This window comes from Belonocnema kinseyi, chromosome 2 (genome assembly GCF_010883055.1).
Source record: "Belonocnema kinseyi isolate 2016_QV_RU_SX_M_011 chromosome 2, B_treatae_v1, whole genome shotgun sequence".
Taxonomy (NCBI): domain Eukaryota; kingdom Metazoa; phylum Arthropoda; class Insecta; order Hymenoptera; family Cynipidae; genus Belonocnema; species Belonocnema kinseyi.
In genome coordinates this window covers 122,466,442-122,487,503 of record NC_046658.1, presented here as the reverse complement: position 1 = coordinate 122,487,503, position 21,062 = coordinate 122,466,442, and the positions used below count along the sequence as shown (strand labels likewise).

The 21,062-nt window shown below is 25.0% G+C and overlaps 2 protein-coding genes and 1 long non-coding RNA gene across 7 annotated transcripts in view; 1 reads left to right on the top strand and 2 right to left on the bottom strand.

The window, feature by feature from the left end:
• Window positions 1-4,252, bottom strand: part of LOC117166967 (NPC intracellular cholesterol transporter 1-like) — a 39,744-nt gene extending 35,492 nt beyond the window's left edge. The window contains exons 1-2 of one of the 4 annotated variants that reach the window (XM_033351471.1): window positions 1,082-1,496; window positions 903-1,003 (exon numbers count right to left, since the gene is read on the bottom strand). The gene's annotated coding sequence lies outside the window, so the exon portion shown is untranslated. Of the gene's footprint in view, window positions 1-902; window positions 1,004-1,081; window positions 1,518-4,059 lie in introns of those variants that run through there. The other 3 variants (XM_033351469.1, XM_033351472.1, XM_033351470.1) reach the window with 3 other exon arrangements.
• Window positions 740-21,062, top strand: part of LOC117166969 — a 39,867-nt gene continuing 19,544 nt past the window's right edge. The window contains exons 1-3 of one of the 2 annotated variants that reach the window (XR_004466337.1): window positions 740-1,107; window positions 9,847-9,996; window positions 15,238-15,649. This is a non-coding gene — a long non-coding RNA (uncharacterized LOC117166969). Of the gene's footprint in view, window positions 1,108-9,846; window positions 9,997-15,237; window positions 15,650-21,062 lie in introns of those variants that run through there. The other variant, XR_004466336.1, reaches the window with a different exon arrangement.
• Window positions 9,623-21,062, bottom strand: part of LOC117166966 (spatacsin) — a 58,253-nt gene continuing 46,813 nt past the window's right edge. Inside the window, exons 17-21 of the mRNA XM_033351468.1 lie at window positions 20,230-20,382; window positions 20,007-20,155; window positions 19,555-19,944; window positions 15,265-15,584; window positions 9,623-10,020 (exon numbers count right to left, since the gene is read on the bottom strand). Of these exons, the coding sequence (XP_033207359.1) occupies window positions 9,807-10,020; window positions 15,265-15,584; window positions 19,555-19,944; window positions 20,007-20,155; window positions 20,230-20,382 (1,226 nt within the window). The 3' untranslated portion in view covers window positions 9,623-9,806. The remainder of the gene's footprint in view (window positions 10,021-15,264; window positions 15,585-19,554; window positions 19,945-20,006; window positions 20,156-20,229; window positions 20,383-21,062) is intronic.

Here is a 21,062-nt window from a genome sequence, read left to right as displayed (position 1 = left end):
AGGGTTTTTGTGGTCGCCGAATTCAAATCTTATGTTGGATTTTCAAAGTTCAAAGTGTCGGATCGAATATGGAGAACATTAATTATTAAAAATGTTCAACAATTTGATCAAGGTCCGAATTTTTTTAATAATTCATGTCCGCCATATTGAATTTTCAAACTGCAACATCTGATTTCACTTAAAATAGCCCAAAAACGTAAAAAATAAACCATCAGAACAAGTTCTAAACATTTTTGAATTTCGAAAATCAAGCCCAAGATTTCGATCCAGCGCCCCAAAATCATAAGTAGCACTAATTTGAACAAAGTCCGAACATTTTTAATCATTCATGTCCGCCATATTGAATTTTGAAAATCCAACATCAGATTTAATTTCAGAGATCCCGGCAAAAACGTTAATATGAACAATCTGATCAAGTTCTAAACATTTTTGATAATTTTGGTCCATCATATTGGATCCCCGATTTTATGAATTTCAAAAATCAAGCATCAGATTTGGATTCAGCGACCTCAAAACCCTATGAGTATCAATAATTTAATCAATATCCGAATATTTTTAATAATTCATGTCATCCATATTAGATCTGCTATTTTCAATTTTGAAAATCCAAAATTTTATTTTTGGATTCAGCGATCCCAAAAAAATTGACCCTGTAATTATCACGTGATTCTGAAGTTTTTTGTTTCGAAAACATTTTTGGAACGGTATGTGCGTTCTTCTTTTTTGCCTGACTGTGAATGGGTTAAACTTGTCGACAAAATTGACGTCCTCGCGATGAAAATCGCGAATTTTGAATTTCACGCATGAAAAATCAGTAAATAGCACAAAAAATCAGAAAATCTGATAATCCTAAATAACCCATAAATAAGAAACTACGCAAATAAGAAGAAAAGAATACGCACTCTCGAGTTTTAAGGTTATACATTGATTGGTCCCAAATTCTTGGCTTTTCAATCGAGTCGATTGTGGATTGGAACTGAACATATTTCTTTACTACTTTTTCCTCAAGATAAAAATAAAATTAAAATGTGGACAACTTTAGATGTGAATCTTTAATGAAAGAATTAATTGGAGAACTTACTTTGGTCGATATTTATTTCCTCAAAGGTACAAAATGAACATCGTTTCGATTTTTATCACATACACTCGCGAATGGAGAATTCTTAATTGCTTATTAGTTCTTTAATTCTTATGATAATTGAATAATTCGTGTGACAATAGAATCAAAATTGATGTCAAGGATACGTGAAAAGTAGTAAAGTTTGGTGCATGCAGACAGCAATTTTATTGATCATTTTTTCGCTCTACGGAATTACACATGGACAACACCGTGCTGTCAAAGATGAACCTTAATATTTCAATCGAAAATCTAATATTTCTTGTTCCTTTTCAAAATTTAACAAAATTAATGTGATTTTTTGGGATATCGAATTAGAAAATTGTTTAAAAGAGGAAATGTGATAAGTATAATGCTAACATTTAAAATGTATTGCGAGATGTTTATACTTCAGTTTAAGATCTTGGCTGGTTTTAATTAAGATGATTTAACATATTAACCAGAGGTCAATAATCGGACTGGACGATTAAGAATCGTCCAATAAAAATCATCAGATTCAAAGTCTAAAACGCAAAATTATTTATCAATTACAGAGCAATTAATTAGCAATTGAAGGCCTAACAAATGAGATTTTAAATTAGCAAACAATTGCTAAACGACAAACTCGCAAAATTTTATTGCAAAATAATCAGCTTTGTTTATCAGAGATTTATAAATAAAAAACAATTTATATTTTATGGAAATGGTATTTGTTATTATATTCAAATATTTTACGGGATAATGAAATTCTCGAATAATTAAATTCTTTAGTTTGAAAATTCCCGAATGATAAAATGTTCCGAGTAATAAAATTCTCAAATAATATAATTCCTGAATCGGAAAATTTCCAAATAATAAAATTCCTGAACTGGAATATTTTAATATCACTAACCTTTTTTAAATTTTTATTTCCTAATACTAAAATTCGCGAATAATAAAATTTCCGATTATTAAAATTCCTGAATAATAAAATTTCCGAATAATAAAATCCCTTAATTACAAAATTTCCAAATAATAAAATTCCACAATTTAAAAATTCCCGCACAACATTCCTGAATTATAAAATAACCGAATAATCAAATTTCAGAATAAGAAAATTCTTTAATAATAATATTTCCGAAAAAAAAATTCCTGAATTGGTAAATTCCCCAATAATAAAATTCCTGAATTGGAAAATTCCCGAACTATAAATTTCTGAAAAAAATTCCTGAATTGGTAAATTCCCCAATAATAAAATTCCTGAATTGGAAAACTCGCGAACAAGAAATTTTCCGAATAATAAAATTCCATAATTGGAGAAATTTCCGAATTACATTCCTGAATTATAAAATACCTGAATAATCAAAGTTCTGAATAAGAAAATTACTGAATAATAATATTCCCGAATAACAAAATTTCCGAGGAAGAAAATTCCCGAACTGGAAAACTTACGAATAAGAAAATTCCTGAATAACAAAATTTTCGAATGATAAAATTCCTGAATTCGAAAATTCCCGAATAAAAAAATTTCTCAATAAAATTCCCGAATAATAACATTCCTGAATTATAAAATTCCCGAATAATAAAATTTCGGAATAATAAAGTTCCCGAATAATAACATTCCTGAATTATGTAATTACCGAATAATAAAATTCCTGAATTGGTAAATTCCCGAATAATCACATTTCCCAGAAATAAAACTCCCGAACTGGAAAATTCCTGAATTAGAAAATTCCCTAGTTATAAAACTTCCGAATTGGAAAATTGCCTAGTAATAAAATTCCATAATAATAAAATTTCCAAATAAGAAAATTCCCGAACAATTACATTCCTGAACTATACTATTCCCGAATAATAAAATTTTCGAATATGTAATAAAATTCCCGAATATTAAGATTCCTGAATTATAAAATTCCCGAATAACAAAATTCTAAAATAATAAAATTTCCGAATAATAAAATTTCCAAATAATAAAATTCCTAGTTTGGAAAATTCCCGAGTAATAAAGCTCCCGAAGAATAAAATTTCCGAGTATTAAAATTCCTGAATTGGAATATTTTAATCTCATTTAAATTTCTTAAATTTTTAGTCTCTAATACTAAAATTCCCGAATAATAAAATTTCCGAATATTACAATTTCCGAATAATACAATCTCTGAATTAAAAAATTCCCGAATAATGAATTTTCCGAATAATAAAATTCCACAATTGGAAAATTCCCGCACAACATTCCTGAATTATAAAATAACCGAATGATCAAATTCCGAATAAGAACATTCTTCAATAATAATATTCCCGAATAATTAAATTCCTGAATAATAAAATTTCCGAATAATTAAATTCCTGAATAATAAAATCCCTGAATTAAAAAAGTCCGGAATAATGAATTTTCCGAATAATAAAAGTGCCAATTAATAAAATTATTCAATTGGAAAATTCCCGAATAATAAAACTTCCGAATAATAAGATTTCCAAATTGGAAAATTCCCGAATAATAAAATCCTCGAATAATAAAACTTCCGAATAATAAGATTTCCAAATTGGAAAATTCCAGAATAATAAAATTCCCGAATAATAAGATGTCCGAATAATCAAATTCCCTAAACAAATTCCTGAATTATAAAATGTTTGAATTGTGAGTGGTGAATTCGAGAATTTTATTATTCGGTAATTTTATAATTCGAAAAATTTACTATTCAGAAACTTTATTATTCGGAAATTGTATTATTCGAGAATTTTCCAGTATCGAATTTTATTTTTCAGGATTTTTCAGTCGTCCCTATTTTACGACCTGATTAGGCTTATCGATATTTTTTCAGCAGTGATAACATACGAATTTCTTGCGCTCTATGCGTTGACACTGCCGATAATTCTGATAAATAAACACTTCTCAAAATGTTGGATGCATCAAAATTTTGTATATTTTTCTTTATCACACTTTTTAGACTTATTTTGAAAATTTGATAGAATATTATGTTACTCACTTAATCCAATTAGCCGCTCGGTTTCTAAATTTACAAAAAAATAATCCGATAGTCATGGGAAATATTAAAGGTCGAGGTCATCGAATACTGCCGAGAGATAAAAAATAAAAACTGCACGCACGATTTAAACGTTCATAAATGAGTGAAGAATGTCCATGCACAATCTCTCCGTGGCTTCCGCCACTTTTCTCGGCCAGATTTAATCATTCCTCTTGCCATGATTGAACATTAAAAAGATGAACTTACATTAGAATTAAAATTTATAATAATTTAATTTTCTTTTTATCAAAATTAAGTGATTGGTTTCTTTAATAAAAATATTTTCTTTATCAGTTTTTATATTTTCCATTTTTTTTTTAATCGTGCCAATAACATTGATATAAACAGGAACTAAACCGCTTGTCTTGCATCTGGTATTAAACTACACGAGAAGTCATTGTTTATTACAAAGGATAATAAGTAAGTATGAACCAACCGATAATGGGAGGAAATTCACTTTTTTCGATTTTTTGTTGCTGAAAATTGATTTTTTTTGGTTAAGAATTCAATTATTTAGTTCAAAATTCGTTCTCACTGGTTTAAAATTGAACTATTTTGTCATAAATTCATTATTTTTTTCTTGAAAATTAATAATTTCAGTCCAAAATTTAACTTTTTTGTTACAAATTTCTTTCTTTTTTGGTAGAAAGTTAATATTTTCAATTGAAAGTGTAACTATTTCATTTTTGGTTTAAAATTGATCTTGTTTAGTTGAAAATTCAACCATTTGACTAAAATTGTATATTTTTTGTTTTAAAATTCACTTACTTGTTTGAAAATTCGGCTTTCTTGGTAGATAATAATGTTTCTTGGTTGAAAATTCAACTAACTTGTTAGAAATTCTTATTTTTTATTGCCAAAACATTCACTTTTTAAACTGAAAATTTAAAAAGTTCATTTTCTGATAAAAATTAAATTGTTTGTTTGAAAATTCATGCATTTTGTTGGAAATTTGTCTGCTCTGGTAGAAAATAATATTTTCCTGCTTCAGAACGAACTATTTTGTTGAATTCTTCTAGATTGAAGATACACCTCTTTGATAGTACATATAATTATTTCGATGAAAAATGTTGTTCTTTTGCTTAAAAATGGATTTTTTAAACAGATAATTTAAATTTTCATCAATTTAGTTAAACCTGTTCGGTTAAAAATTGAATTGTTTTCTTTGAAAATGATTTTTGTTTAAATTAACATATAACTATTCCATATTTGGTTGAATATTTATCTTTTCTGGGTAATGATTCAACTACTTTGTTTAAAATTCGTCTTCTTTGGTTAAATTTAACTGTTTTTTATTATTTTAAACCGTTTTGGTTGAAAATTTAACCATTTTGTTGGAAATTCTTTTTTTTTTAATTAATTTTTATCATTAATACAAAAATACATATATCGTATTCAGAAGAATCTTATATATTTTCATTTTTTTCCATAAGAATGTTTTGAAAAACAAAGAATTTTATTGAAAATTTGGTTAAAATCCTTTTTCGTTGAAAAGTCAACTGTTTGATTGAAAATTCGTATTTTTTTAGATAACTTTAACTTTAATCTTCCGTTTTCATCTGTCAATTGGACTTCAGTTCATCTCTTTTAGTTAAAAATTAATCTACTTTGTACAAAACTTAACAATTTTGTTTAAAAGTAATTTTTTTTCGGTTTAAAATTCTTGTCAAAATTCATCTCTTAGGTTAAAAATTAAATAATCCAGTTAAAGATTCATCTTTTTCGATAGAAAACTAATTTTATTTTTTAAAAATTTATTCTTCGGTCGAAAAGTTATGTATTTTGTTCAAAAATTTGTAGCAAATTAATTTTTTTTAGAAGAAAATTTAAAAATTCTGTTACAAGTTCAACTACCTTCTTGAAAAATTTTTTTTTTTGTGACGCAACATTTTAGTTGAAAAATTATATTTTTGGTTTAAAATTAAACTATTATGTTGAAAATTCGCTTTTTTTAACAAATTAAGTTTTTAAATTTAAAAATGTTTCAACTAAATTTTTGTTTAAAAATATCTTGTTTGTAGTTGAGAATTCAACTATTTGGTAAAAAATTAATCGACTTTGATGAAAATTGAACAATTTTGTTTAAAATTAAATAATTTTCTTTAAAAAAGTTAGTTGAAAAGTCAACGGTTTGGATGAAAATTCATCTTTTTGCTAGAGGATTCAACTACTTTCTTCAAAATTTGTCTTTTTTGGTTGACTTTAACATTTATAGTTAAGACTTCAGCTCTTTTTGTTAAAAATTAATCTACTTTGTGAAACATTTAACAATTTTATTAAAAAGTAATTTTTTTTTGTTGAAGATTCATTTCAGTTAAAACTTCATCTCTTTGGTTAAACAATGAACTATTTTGTTTAAAATCGAACGGTTTTTATGAAAAATCACCACTAGAATTTTTTTTCTTCTTAAATTAATTTTTAACTAAAAATGTAACTATTTTATTTTTACCCGACAATTATTTAACGAATTAATTTATGTTAATTGTTTATAACAATAAACATTGGAATATCTCAGTGTTTATTTGCCATAATTCCAAGCCTCAAAATAGAACAAAATTCAATTTTGTTCATCAATTTGTTTACATCAATTAAAGAAAAGAAACAACTTTATACACAATAACGAATTATATTCAGCGAATCTAAATTTACTAATTTTATTGGGAATGGTTTAACTGCGATACGCCACATGGTGACAAAAATCCGAACTAGAAAGAAAAGGTACGAGCTTATGGAAAAATGCGAAACCGAGAACATTTTTTAAATTCTTTGAATTTTCCTTGAATAATTTTTCATTTTAAATCATTAATATTGAAATATTAGCATTTTCATCTTGTAATACTTTTAACACAGAATATTTTATAAACGGAATAAAACAGTATTTCATATACAAATTAACAATTTTTTAAATTCATTAATTCATTTAAAAAAAGTCTTTTCTATTATAAAACAATGTTTTTACAAAATAATAGAATTATTAACATACTAGTTGAATATTGAACCTAAAAAGCCAAATTGCCAACGAAAAAGTGTCATAGTTTATATCTCAATCAAAAAAGAATGAAATTTAAAAAAAAAAGAATTTTAAATATGACTTCAACAAAAAATTAATTTTCCTCGAATCTGATGAATTTTTACCCAACAAAAAATGAAATTTCAAACTAAAAAATGATTTTTTTTACCAAAAAATGCAAATTTTCAATTAAAAAAGATCAATATTTAAAAAAATGGAAGTTAAATTTTTTGTGAAAAAAATTAATTTTACACAAAAAAACAGTATATTCTACTAAACAGTTACATTTTCAAACAAAGAAAATAAAATAAAAACAAAATTTCAATGAAAAAAATAAACATTTAACAATGTAGTTCAATTTTTACTTAAGTAGTTGAATTTTCAATTAAAAAAGATTAAATTCCAACAAAGTAATTAAACTTTCAACCGAACAGATGAATTTTCAACTAAAAATATTAATCTTTAGCCAAAAAAAAAATTGTTAACAATTTGATTCAACCAAATCTTTCAAACAAAGTAGTTGAATTTTCAAGCAAAGAAGAATGATTTTTAATCAAAAAATTGCATTTTAATTAAAAAATTAAGTTTCTTCTAAAACAGATCAAGTTTTAAATAAAACAGAAAAATTTTCAAAAAAATAGATGAATTTTTGTTGAGAGATTTCAGTCGAGTTTTGACGATCAAAATATGAAATTTAAAAAAAGAAATAAGTGTCTATGAAAAAAAAATAATTTTCCATCAAAGAAGACGAATGTTTAACCAAAAAGAATGACTTTTTAACTAAATTGTTGAATTCTCTATTATCTAGTTGCATTTTTATCAAAATAAGATGAAATTTCTTTTCAAGCAGAAGAATTTTTAATTACAAAAACAAAAAGTTGAGCTTCCATTCAAAAAAGATTCCAGTTGATTCTGCATGATCAAAAATGGATTTTTGAAATAAAAAAATAAACTTCTTTTTCGACCAAAAAGGATGAATTTTAAAAAAAAAGTTAAATTCTCTACCAAACCGTTGTATTTTTATCCAAAAAAGATGAAATTTTTCTTCAAACAGGTGGATTTTTAATTAAATAAAAACAAAAACAAATTTTAAATAATAGTTGAACTTTCATCCAGAAAATATTTCAGTTCTTTTTTCAACACTCAAATATTATATTTATACAGTAGAATTTTCTACCAAAAATTATGACTTTTTAACAAAATTTTTGGATTTTCAAACAAACAGTTGAATTTTATCCAATAAATATAAAATTTTTGCCAAAGCATATAAATTTTTAAATAAAAAAAAACAAACTTTCAAAAAAAGAGTTGAGTTTTCAACCGAAAAGTTAGTTTTATTCAAGAAAAATTCCCAAAGAAGATTCCATTTAACTTTCTAACGCTAAATGACCAAAATAAGAACTGTAAACAATTTGTAACCAAAATGGATGTATTTTTAAGGAAATCATTAAATTTTCAACCAAATAATAGAACTTATAACTAAAAGGATAATCTTTAGAAGAAAGTTGTTTGGAGATTCTTCAACTTAAAATGAGATTGTTCAATTTTAAACATTTTGAATTAGAAATGATACAATTTCAACTCCTTTCTAATAAAATTGTCCATTAAAAAAAAATTTAGTCTGAATTTTTCAATTTGGAACGGTTTTAATTAGAAATAATACAGTTTTAATTCCTTTTAATTTTAAATGATCGAATTTTTAGAATTTTTTTCAGAAAATATTTCATTTTTAACGTTTTGCACTTGTCCTATTTTCGAAATTTTATTTTAATCTTAAATCACTGAAATCCGCGAAATTCTACACAAAAAACAAACAATTGATGTACTGTTTATTGTGACTTTCAACTTATTTTGAAGCAAACATAAACTCAAAGTAATTTTTTATTAATTTGTAAATAAAATATTTACTATTTAAAAATTTTGTTTGTTAAAAACCATTTTTGATAAAAATGTGTTTTTTTCACTCTATAAGATTGAAATTCTATTTAAAACAATTTGTTTTTTATGAAGATTTGTTTTTAGTGTTTAATCATTGTGTTAAGCTTCACAAAACAATCGTAAAAACACTTTTATGCAAAAATTAAAATATATCTTTAAAATTGTACCTACTTTTTCTAGTTCCAATTTTCGGCACCAGGTGGCGAACTGGTGGAATACCATTCCCAATACCTTTTTAAAAAGGCATCAGTGAATGATGCTAAGCAGATAGCACAAATATAGAAAATGATGTTTTTTTTTTAATTTTGCAAACTTCAGCATTAAATAAGCTGTCTTTTTTTTAAATGGAAAAATCGTCTAAGAAATGTAGGAATTGAAACTTTTTCAACCCGAATTTTCTATTTCGCCGTAATATGCAACCTCTTTTAAGATGAAGCAAAAAAGAAATTAATTACAAAATAAGTCCCTAGTTGAAACAAATAATTATTATATGCATATCGGAAAAAAGTTTTTTCGCAGTGATTAACAGATTTACATAACAAATTTCCTCATGTTATAATACGAAAATACATACAATTTATTTGGAAACAAGTCTTGTACAAGAAATACGTTTGATATTAACAGCTTATATATATACAACTGCATATATTGTCATTTGAGAAGAATGCATGTCTATAAAGATCTCTGAGAGTATTTTATTCAAATATAATCTAAAAACTTTAATACCCAATTCCTTTTTCAGGAAGTTTTCACTGTAAGGCTATCTGATAAAATCTGATTCGTCGTATCGTTTCTTCCAGACAGTGTCTTTCAAGTACAAACCAACTGCCGGAATTTCCAGCATCGATTCGATAATATCCTTAAATCCGAGATGACTTGCCACGACGTATTTACATTCCGCATCATTCAGCTGAGCCACCAACATTCGCATATTCATCGTCATCGACTTGGTAATATTTTTCTCAAGACGAAACCTAATTTTAAAAATTCATTATTAAACAGTTGAATATCAAACTAAAAACGAATAATTTTTTAAACAGAAAATAGAATATTGAAGTTTTCAGCGCGGAAAATTCATAAAAAAAAAGAATTTAAACAAAAAAGTTAAATTTTCAACCAGCAAAGACCCGTTTTCAGTGAAATAGTTAGATTTAAAAACAAATAAATGAATTTTCAGCCTACAAAGATACATTTTCAACCAAATTTTCCAATTTTCAAACAAAAAAGAGTAAACTTTAACCAAAAACAGAGCCATTTACAACTAATCAGTTGAATTTTCTATCCAAGAAGGCGAATTTTCAATAAAACAGTTAAATTAAAAAATAATTATTAAACAGTTGAATTTCAAATTAAAAAAGATAAATTTTCAGAAGAAAATGGAATATTAAAGTTTTCCAAATAAATTCATTTTCAGCCTACGAAGATAAATTTTCATCCAAATATTCCAATTTTCAAACAAAAAAGAGTTAACTTTAACCAAAAACAGTGCAATTTTCAACTAGTCAGTTGCATTTTTTATCCAAAAAGACGAATTTTCAATAAAACAGTTAAATTTTTTACAAAAAAAATATACATTCTTCTCAAGACGAAACCTAATTTGAAAAATAATTATTAAAAAGTTGAGTTTTAAACTAAAAACAATCAATTTTCAAATGAAAATGAAATAAAAATAAAAATAATTTTTTAAAGAGAGTTGAATTTTCAACCAGCAAAGACCCACTTTCAACCAAATAGTGGAATTTTAAACCAAATAAATAAATTTTCAACCAAATTTTCTAATTTTCAAACAAACAAAAAAAGAGTTAGCTTTAACCAAAAACAGTGCTATTCTCAAATAATCAGTTGAATTTTCTATCCAAAAAGACGATTTTTCAATAAAACAGTTAAATTAAAAAATAAATTTATTCTTCTCAAGACAAAACCTAATTAAAAAATTATTAAACAGTTCAATTTCAAACTGAAAACGATCAATTTTCAAAAGAAAATGGAATATTCGAGTTTTCAGTTAAGAAAATTCATTTAAAAAAAGAATTTGCAATAAATATAATTGAATTTTCAACCAGCAAAGACCCGCTTTCAACCGAATAGTTGAATTTAAAACCAAATAAATGCATTTTCAGCCTACAAAGATAAATTTTCAACCAAATGTTCCAATTAAAAAAAAAGAGTTAGCTTTAACCATAAAATAGTGCAATTTTCAACTAGTCAGTTGAATTTTTAACAAAAAAATATATATATTCTTCTCAAGATGAACCCTTATTTAAAGAATAATTATTAAACAGTTGAGTTTTTAACTAATAAAAAATATTCTTCTCAACAAGAAACCTAATTTAAAAAATAATTATTCAACAGTTGAATTTCAAACTACAAACGATCAACTTCCAAAAGAAAATGGAAGATTCAAGTTTTCAGTTAAGAAAATTCATAAAAAAAAATAATTTTCAACAAAAATAGTTGAATTTTTAACCAGCGAAGATCCGCTTTCAACCAAATGTTCCAATTAAAAAAAAAGAGTTAGCTTAAACCAAAAATAGTGCAATTTTCAACTAGTCAGTTCAATTTTTTATGAAAAAAGACGAATTTTCAATAAAACAATTACATTTTTAACAAAAAAATATTTATTCTTCTCAAGACGAAACCTAATTTAAGAAATAATTATTAAATAGTGAAGTTTTTAACGAAAAACAATCAATTTTAACACAAAAATGAAATTAAGAAAAGGAATTTAAAAAAAGTGTGGAATTTACAACCAGCAAAAACCCGCTTTCAATCAAATAGTTGGATTTTAAATCAAACAAATGAATTTTCAACAAAATGTTCTAATTTTCAAACAAAAAAGAGGTAACTTTAATCAAAAACTGTGCGATTCTCAACTAATTAGTTTAGGTTTCTATAAAAAAACAAATTTTCAATAAAACAGTTAAATTTTTAACAAACAACAAAATATTCTTCTCAGGATGAAACCTAATTGAAAAAATTAATTATTTTAAGATCCTGAATGATAGTTAAAGTAATAAGAGTGACTTAGTCCAAAATTCTTTCAAAAGAGGGAAAAATCGGATAATTTTTCACGAAAATAATGGAAAAAATTCTTTTAAATGAATTTATTTTAAATGCCATACTCAATTCAATATGAAGTAATATGAAAATATGAAATAATCTTTTAAACAATAACAAAATTAATTTTCTACCAAAAAAAATACATTTTTAACAAAAGAGTTGAGTTTTCAAGCTAAAACAGTCGAATTTTCCAGAAAAAGTTGAATTTTCACCCAAAAAGATGAACTTTTAACAAAAAAGTTATTTTTCAACCAAGAAAGATAATTTTTCGACAAAAAAAAATTTATTTCAGACCAAACAGTTGCATTTTTAACCAAATAGTTGAATTTCTAAAATAAGAATACGAATTTTTTAGAAAGCGGTTAAACTTTCAACTAAGAAATATAAAGTTTTAACCAAGAACTTTTCTACCAAAAAGATGAATCTTCAATAGAGTAAAAAAAAAAGAATTGTCAATAAACGAGTTAAAATTTCGACCTAAAAAGAAGCCTTCTTAAAAAAATAGTTAAATTGTTAAACAAATAATTGGATTTTCAGCCTGAATTTTTAACTTAACAGGTGAATTTTCTATCGAAAAGGACAAAACATTAACAGACTATTTAAATTTTCAACCAAGAAAGACTACTTTTATGAAAATATTGGAATTTTCAACAAAATTATCGAATACTCAACCAAAAGTGATTAATGTTGGACCAGAAATAATAATATTTCTATCAAAAGAGAATAGTACCATGTCGAAACATATTGCAATTTCAACAAAATGGTTATATTTTCTAATCTAAAAAAATATGTTCCCAAAAGAAATAAATCATCAACCCAAAAAGACGAATTTTTAAGAACAGAAATAATTTTTAACCAAACGGTTATATTAACAACCAAATAGTTCAACTTTCAAGAAAGAGGCAAATTTTCATAAAATTAATTGCAGTTTTAACTAAATGGTTAAATTTTCTAGACAAACAGACATTTTTTACGAAGACAGTTGAGTTTTCAACCGAGATAGATGAATTTTCGAACATAAAGGACGAAGTTTCTACCAAAAGAATACCAAAAAAACAAATAGATGATTTATCAATAAAAAAATTACATTAACATTAATTAACATTTTCAAATAAAAAAGTGATATTTTAACTAAAAATAAAAACCGCATAATATTCAGTTTAAAAAATTAATTAAAAAAAAAGAATGTTTAACCATTTGAATTTCACAACAAAAAACGAATTTTCAAATCAAATAGTTGCATTTTTAGCTTATAAAGGATAACATTTTAAGTATGGATTAGTTAAATTCTCAGATAAAAAATTAATTTTCAGGGAAAAAACTAATCTGCAAATAGCTGAATTTAACCAAAAATGACAAATTTTAACGAATAGTTTAATTTTCAATCGAAAATATAAATCTTCAAGAAAATACATCAATATTTAACAATATTGTTGATTTTTTAAACCAGCAAGATGAATTATCTACAGAACACTTGAATTTTTAACCCAAAAATATTATTTAAAACAAAGTTTATTTTTTAGAAAATAGTTAATTGTTTTTTAAATGATTAACTTTTCATAAAACTGTTTAATTTTTAACGAAATATTTCGAATTTTCAAGTGAAATATAAATTTTCAACAAAAAAAGTTAATTTTCAACCAAAAAATTTCAATTTTTTACCAGACTGTGAAATTTTCTAGCAAAAAATACACATTTTCATCCAAATAAAGGAATTTTCAACAAGATAATTAAATTCTCAACTAAAAGGTATGAATTTTCAACCATAAATGGAATAGTTACATTTTTACTTAAATAAATAAATAAATTACTAAACAAGAAAGGAATTAAAAACAAAATAACTCAACATCCAACCCAAACTATGATTTTAAACCAGAATATTAATTTTATAAAAATGAAATAGTTCAGTTTTAAACCGAAAAGATAAAATTTCAATTAAAATAATTAAATTTAAACAAAAAAAAAATATTTTTTAACAAAATAGTTTAATTTTCAACCAAGCTGTTGAATTTTCAACCAAAATATTAATTTTCTACCGAAAAAATACGAATTCGCAACAAAATACATAAATTCTCAAACAAATACTTGAATTTTCAACTAAAAAATATCAATTTTCAATCAAATAGTTTAATTTTCAACTGAAGAAGGTAAATTTTCAACCAAAAGTCAAATAGTTAAATTTTCAGTTTAAAACATTTAATTTTACTACAAAAAAATGAGTTTTCAACTAAAAAAAGGTCAATTTTGTACCGAAATTGGAATTGTTTTATTTATTAAAAAAAAATTTTATAACCATGAAAAAGAATTTTCAATAAATTGAATGAATTATCAACTAAATATTTACCAATAAACCACAAAACACGAATTTTCAACAAAATAGAAAACAACTAAAAAAGAAAAATTTTGAACCAAAAACGGAGTTTGTAAATTTTCAGTTAAAACAAAATTAACAAAAAAAAGGTTCAATAAAATAGTTGATTTTTGAGCAAAAATAATGAATTTTCAAATAAAATGTTGAATTTTTAACAACAAAATAAATTTTGAAACAAGTAGTTACATTTTCGACCAAAAAACTGAATTTTCAGCCAAGAAGATTCATTTTATACAAAAATTTGTGAAAGATGAATAATCCACGGAAAATGTAATAGTTTATATTTCAACCAAAAAAAGATTTTAATTTTAAATCAAGAACAGTAGAATTCAATCAATAAAGACGACCTGCCAACACAAGTTAAATGTTTGAACTAAGAAATAATTTTCAGTCACGAGAGAAAAAATTTTCGCCAAACTTTTGAATTTTAAACCAAAAAGATGAAGTTTCAATGAAGAGGATTCTGACCAAACTAAATTATTTATAGAAAATCAACTTTCAGTATTTGCAAAACAATATTTGCCACTTTGTTAATTTTAAATATTATTTAAATCTTCCATCGAATTTCGAAAGAGGACATTAAACTCACTAGAATTCAAAAACAAAATTTTAATCTGTCAATAATATAAAAAACTGTAGATTTCTGGATTTTTTTTTAATAAACGTCAGAATTTAAATACTTGTAACTTTGTGACCATTTTTTCTCAAATCGGAAAAATACGTCGCTAATATAAATGAATTTGATCTTTTTCAAAATTAGAACTTAAAAAATGAAAAAAGTCAATACCTTCTCACACAATCACGAACAATGGAGGTAGTCAGCATATTAGACGAGACGAATTCTTTAAAATATTTGGATTCTCCATGCAGCAGGCAATGATTATAGACAGCATTCGCCCAATCCACGTGGTGATTATAGCCCCTTGCTAGGATGAGAGCTTGAGGGAAGCTCAAAAAAAGGCAGATTGCTTTGTCCATTTCATCTTTATTTAAATTAAGAATGCAGGAAAATTTCTCAGATTTTTGCACACCACCGAGTAAAGAAATTTGCAGAGCCACTAATTCCGCCTGATGTGAACAACGATTCGCCAAATTTAATTTATTGTCCTAAAAAGAAGACAAATGGTTAATCAGGGTATCTAGAAATTCTTTGGAACGAAATCCAAGGTCTTTTACAGTATTTTTAGGTGAATAAATCAAATTTGTTTCGGCTTTTTTCATAAATCAAATAGTTAAATAACCGTTTGCTATATAAATCTAAAAAAATTGGAAAATCATTAACAAATTTTGGGTTCTTAATTATGGATTCTTTAAAAATCTTGGAAACCTTTGTTGAATCTTTTCCAAACTGGAAAATTATTGTGAAATGTTTAAAATGAACCTTTTAAAATCTTCTAAAATCTTTAAAGACAATGTGAAATCTTTGTGAAATCTTTGAAATTCAATATACACGCCTTTGTGAAAACTTTAAAATCTTTGTGAAATCTTTTGAAATCTTCTAAAATCTTTTGAAATCTTTAACAAATCTTTGATATCTTCGAAATCTTTTAACAAATTTTAAGAACATTTGAAATCTTTGAAATCGTTGTGAAATCTTTGTGAAATCATTTTAAATCTTCTAAAATCTTTTAAGACCATTTGAAATCTTCGCAATCTTTGTGAAATCTTTTAAAATCTTCTAAAATCTTTTAAGGCAATATGAATTCTTTGTGAAATCTTTGAAATTCGATGTAAATACCTTTGTGAAAACTTAAAAATCTTTGTGAAATCTTTTGAAATCTTCTAAAATCGTTTGAAATCCTTAACAAATCTTTGTGAGATCTTCAAAATCTTTTTAAAAATTTAAGAATATTTAAAATCTTTGAAATCGTTATGAAATCTTTGTGAAATCGTTTTAAATCTTCTAAAATCTTTTAAGGCCATTTGGAATTTTCATAATCTTTGTGAAATCTTTTAAAATCTTCTAAAATCTTTTAAGACAATGTGAAATCTTTTTGAAATCTTTGAAATTCGACGTACACGCCTTTGTGAAAACTTAAAAATCTTTGTGAAATCTTCTAAAATCTTTTGAAATCCTTAACAAATCTTTGTGAGATCTTCAAAATCTTTTAAAAAATTTAAGAATATTTGAAATCTTTGAAATCGTTATGAAATCTTTGTGAAATCGTTTTAAATCTTGTAAAATCTTTTAAGACCATTTGAAATCTTCGCAATCTTAGTGAAATCTTTTTAAATCTTCTAAAATCTTTTAAGGCAATTTGAAATCTTTGTGAAATCTTTGAAATTCGATGTAAATGCCTTTGTGAAAACTTAAAAATCTTTGTTAAATCTTTTGAAATCCTTAGCAAATCTTTGTGAGATCTTCAAAATCTTTTTAAAAATTTAAGAATATTTGAAATCTTTGAAATCGTTATGAAATCTTTGTGAAATCGTTTTAAATCTTCTAAAATCTTTTAAGGCCATTTGGAATTTTCATAATCTTTGTGAAATCTTTTAAAATCTTCTAAAATCTTTTAAGACAATGTGAAATCTTTGTGAAATCTTTGAAATTCGATGTAAATACCTTTGTGAAAACTTAAAAATCTTTGTTAAATCTTATGAAATCTTCTAAAATCTTTTGAAATCCTTAACAAATCTTTGTGAGATCTTCAAAATCTTTTTAAAAAGTCAAGAATATTTGAAATCTTTGAAATCGTTATGAAATCTTTGTGAAATCGTTTTAAATCTTCTAAAATCTTTTAAGACCATTTGAAATCTTCGCAATCTTAGTGAAATCTTTGTGAAATCTTTGAAATTCGATGTACATGCCTTTGTGAAAACTTAAAAATCTTTGGTAAATCTTTTGAAATCTTCTAAAATCTTTTGAAATCCTTAACAAATCTTTGTGAGATCTTCGAAATCTTTTTAAAAATTTAAAGACCATTTGAAATCTTTGAAATCTTTCTGAAATCTTTGTGAAATCGTTTTAAATGTTCTAAAATCTGTTAAAACCATTTGAAATCTTTTTAAATCTTCCAAAATTTTTTAAGGCCATTTGAAATCTTTCAAATCGTTGTGAAATTGTTTTAAATCTTCTAAAATCTTTCAAGACTATTTGAAACCTTCATAATCTTTGTGAAATCTTTTTAAATCTTCTAAAATCTTTAAAGGCAATGTGAAATATTTGAAATTCGATGTACACGCCTTTGTGAAAACTTTAAAATCTTTGTGAAATATTTTTAATCTTCTGAAATCTTTTGAAATCCTTAACAAATCTTTGTGAGATCTTCGAAATCTTTAAAAAAGTTAAAGAAACAATTTTTAATCTTTTGGAACCGTTTGAAATCTCAGAAATATAATGTACGCCTTTATGAAATCTTTCGAATCTTTGTCAAATCATTAAAATCCTTTAAATCTTTATGAGATATTTTGACATCTTTGTAAAATCTTTGAAATCCTTGAAATCATTGTCAAATCTTGGAAACCCATGAAATATTTGTCATACGTTTGAAACCCTTGAAATATTTGTCACATTTTTAAAAATCTAAAATCTTTTCTAAACCTTTGAAATCTTTCTGAAATACTTAAAATCGTTTGAAATATTTTTAAATGGTTTGAAAAATTTGGAAACCTTTCGGAATCGTATAAAATCTTTTACGCCTTCGTGAAATCTTTTGAACCTTTTGAAATATTTCTCAGATCATTGTGAAATCTTTGAAAACTTTGAAATCATTGCCAAATTTTTTACAATCTTCTAAAACGTTTTTAAACCTTTTGAAATCTTTCTGAAATACTTAAAATCGTTTGAAATATTTCGAAACTATTTGAAAAATTTAGTAACCTTTTTAAATCGTTTACAATCTTTTTTATACTTTTGAAACCTTTGAAATCTTTCAGAAATCTTCACTTTTACGAAATCTTTTAAATCATGTGAAGATTTTTAATTTATTAAATTCCTTTGAGACCATTCTGAAATGTTTTTAAATCGTTTAAAATCTTTTTAATCTTTAAATCTAACGTACAACAATTATTTGAGATCTTGTAAATCTTTGTAAATTTTTTTCAGTCTTCCAAAATCTTCTAAAATATATTAAAACTTTCTAAAAAATCTTTCTGAAATATTTTGGAATCGTTTGAAATCTTTCAAAACTTCGGGAAACGTTTAAGACCTTTGAAATCCTTGGCAGCGTCTTTTGAAACCGTATGAAACCTTGGAATTTTTTTTAAAATCTTTGAAAAACTGATTTACATGCCTTTGTAAAGTTCTGAAAGCTTTGTAAAATCTTTGAAACCTTTATATTTTTTAAATCTTTTGAAATGTTTGTGAAGTTTTTTGGATATTTTCAAATCTTATGAACACGCTTTTGTGAAATCTTTTGAATTTTTGTGAGGACTTTGAAATTCTTGAAATCATTGTGAGAACTTTGAAATCTTGGTGAAAATTTTGCGAAATCTATTGAAATATTCTAAGATCTTTTGAAAACTTTTGAAATCATTGCGAAATCTTTGTTAAATCTTCTAAAACATTTTAAAACCTTCTGAAATCCCGTGAAATCTTTGAAATGTGATGTACACGCGTTTGCGAAATCTTTTGAATCCTTGTGAGATCTTCAAAATTCTTGAAATCTTTGTGAAATCTTTTTAAACCTTATAAGACATTTTTATATCTTTTGAAATCTTAGAAACCTTTCAAATCTTTGTGAGATCTTTGAAATCTGTTTGATATCTTTGAGAAATTGCTTGAAATATTTGAAATGAATATGCAACCTTTTGAAATATTTTTAAATATTTTGAAACCTTTTGAAATCGTTTGCGATCTTTAAAATCGGATTTACACGCCTTTGCGAAATCTTTTTAATTCTTGTGAAACAGTTTAGAGTTTTTAAAATTTTTGTAAGTCTTTGCGAGATTTTTTAAAAGAGTTTGAAATCTGGTGTCCCCTAAAGTGGAGAAGTCAACCACCTCGAAAATTCTAAAAAAAAAAATAAAGAAAATGCCATGTTTTCGTGATTTTCAGCAAGGTCGCTAGAAAGTCTGGGTTCATAGACAAAAACATTGCAAAACTGATAAATATACTAAATTCAAAATTAGTAATTACTTGTAAAAAATACTGCGTCGCATGTGTCAAGTTAGCAACAGCCAATTGCAATCGCTTCTCCGTGATTTCATTTCTCGTTAGTAGAACGTCGACTTGGCCTGAATATTTTTCTTTCTTTGCCTCCGCAACCAATTCATTAATAATTTCACGTGCTTCGCTTTCCCAAGTTAAAGCAATTTCATAATACAAGCGAAAATGGAGTGCAATAATATTCAGCAATTCCTTGTCCTCTGGACAGTGGCGCTTCACAAAATCGAGAAGAGCCATTCGCAACCCAGGAACCTTGTCCAATCCCTTTCCTAATAAAAATTCGAACTGATCATGTTCCTTCAGTATTTTGAAAACGTAACTCATTTCCGTAAAGCGACCGACACCTGTCACTAAACGAACCTAAGAAACAAAAAAATAGAATTGTTTTTTCGTAAATTAAGAAATTATTTGTGAAAACTTACGAGTAAACTCCAGAGTTTCAAATTTTGCAGAGCATTTGCCAGTTGTTGACACTTTCTTAAAACAGAAGCTATGCCCTCCATATTACAAGAAGTTGTGAAACAATCGTGAGATCTTATCAACAATTCAACTGAGATTTTCAGGGTGATCACTGTAAATCATTTTAATTTCTAAAATATGAATCTTGCCAATGAAAAATTAATATAGGTAGGTATATTAAAGTACCATTTCGTTTTTCTCCGTTTGAATTTCCCAATAATTTACTAGCAATATCAAATAATTTTAGTCCCAAAATTGAAGTATCTTTGGATAATTCGATCACAGAATGAAGATTAATATCGAGATGGTAATTCCAGATCGCAGTATCATTATTTCCATCTATAAAAAAGATTAAAAATAGTTCAAATGGTGTCACAAATTTTTTTAAAATAGTATAAAAATAGTGTTTTAAAATTTTTCAAGCATTATACTTAAGTGTAGACCGAACTTGAAAATGTATATTCAAAAATCAAACATTCGACAATGGAAAATTAACTTTATTTTTTAAATCTTGTGCTTTAAACTAAACATTTTCAAAGTTCCTATTGATTTATGGCAAGCCATAAAGTTTTTTTCCTCCTATTTTCCTCTTTTTACGGTTTTCCACTTATATTCGAACTCAAAAATAAAATCTAACTATATTCGGTTGAAAGTTAATTCTTTTCGGTTGAAAAGTCTACTAGTAAATTTTTGGTTATTCATTCATCTTTTGTGCTTAAACATTCTGTTATTTGCTTCAAAACTGAATTATTTTGTTCAAAATTCAAAAAATTTGTTGTAAATTCATTTTTTGTTTATCCAACTGTTTTTCATTTTACACGCAATTCGTTTTTGTTAAAATATAAGCTCTATTACATTTTTCGTTAAAACTTCATTTTTGAATGTTTAAAATTCATTTTTTTAAGTTGATAATTAAACTCCTTAGTTGAAAGTTGAACTACTTTCTTAAAATATCATTTTTTTGATTGAAGATTTATAATTTTAAGCTCCAATTAATTATTTTTGGTTTGTTAAAAACT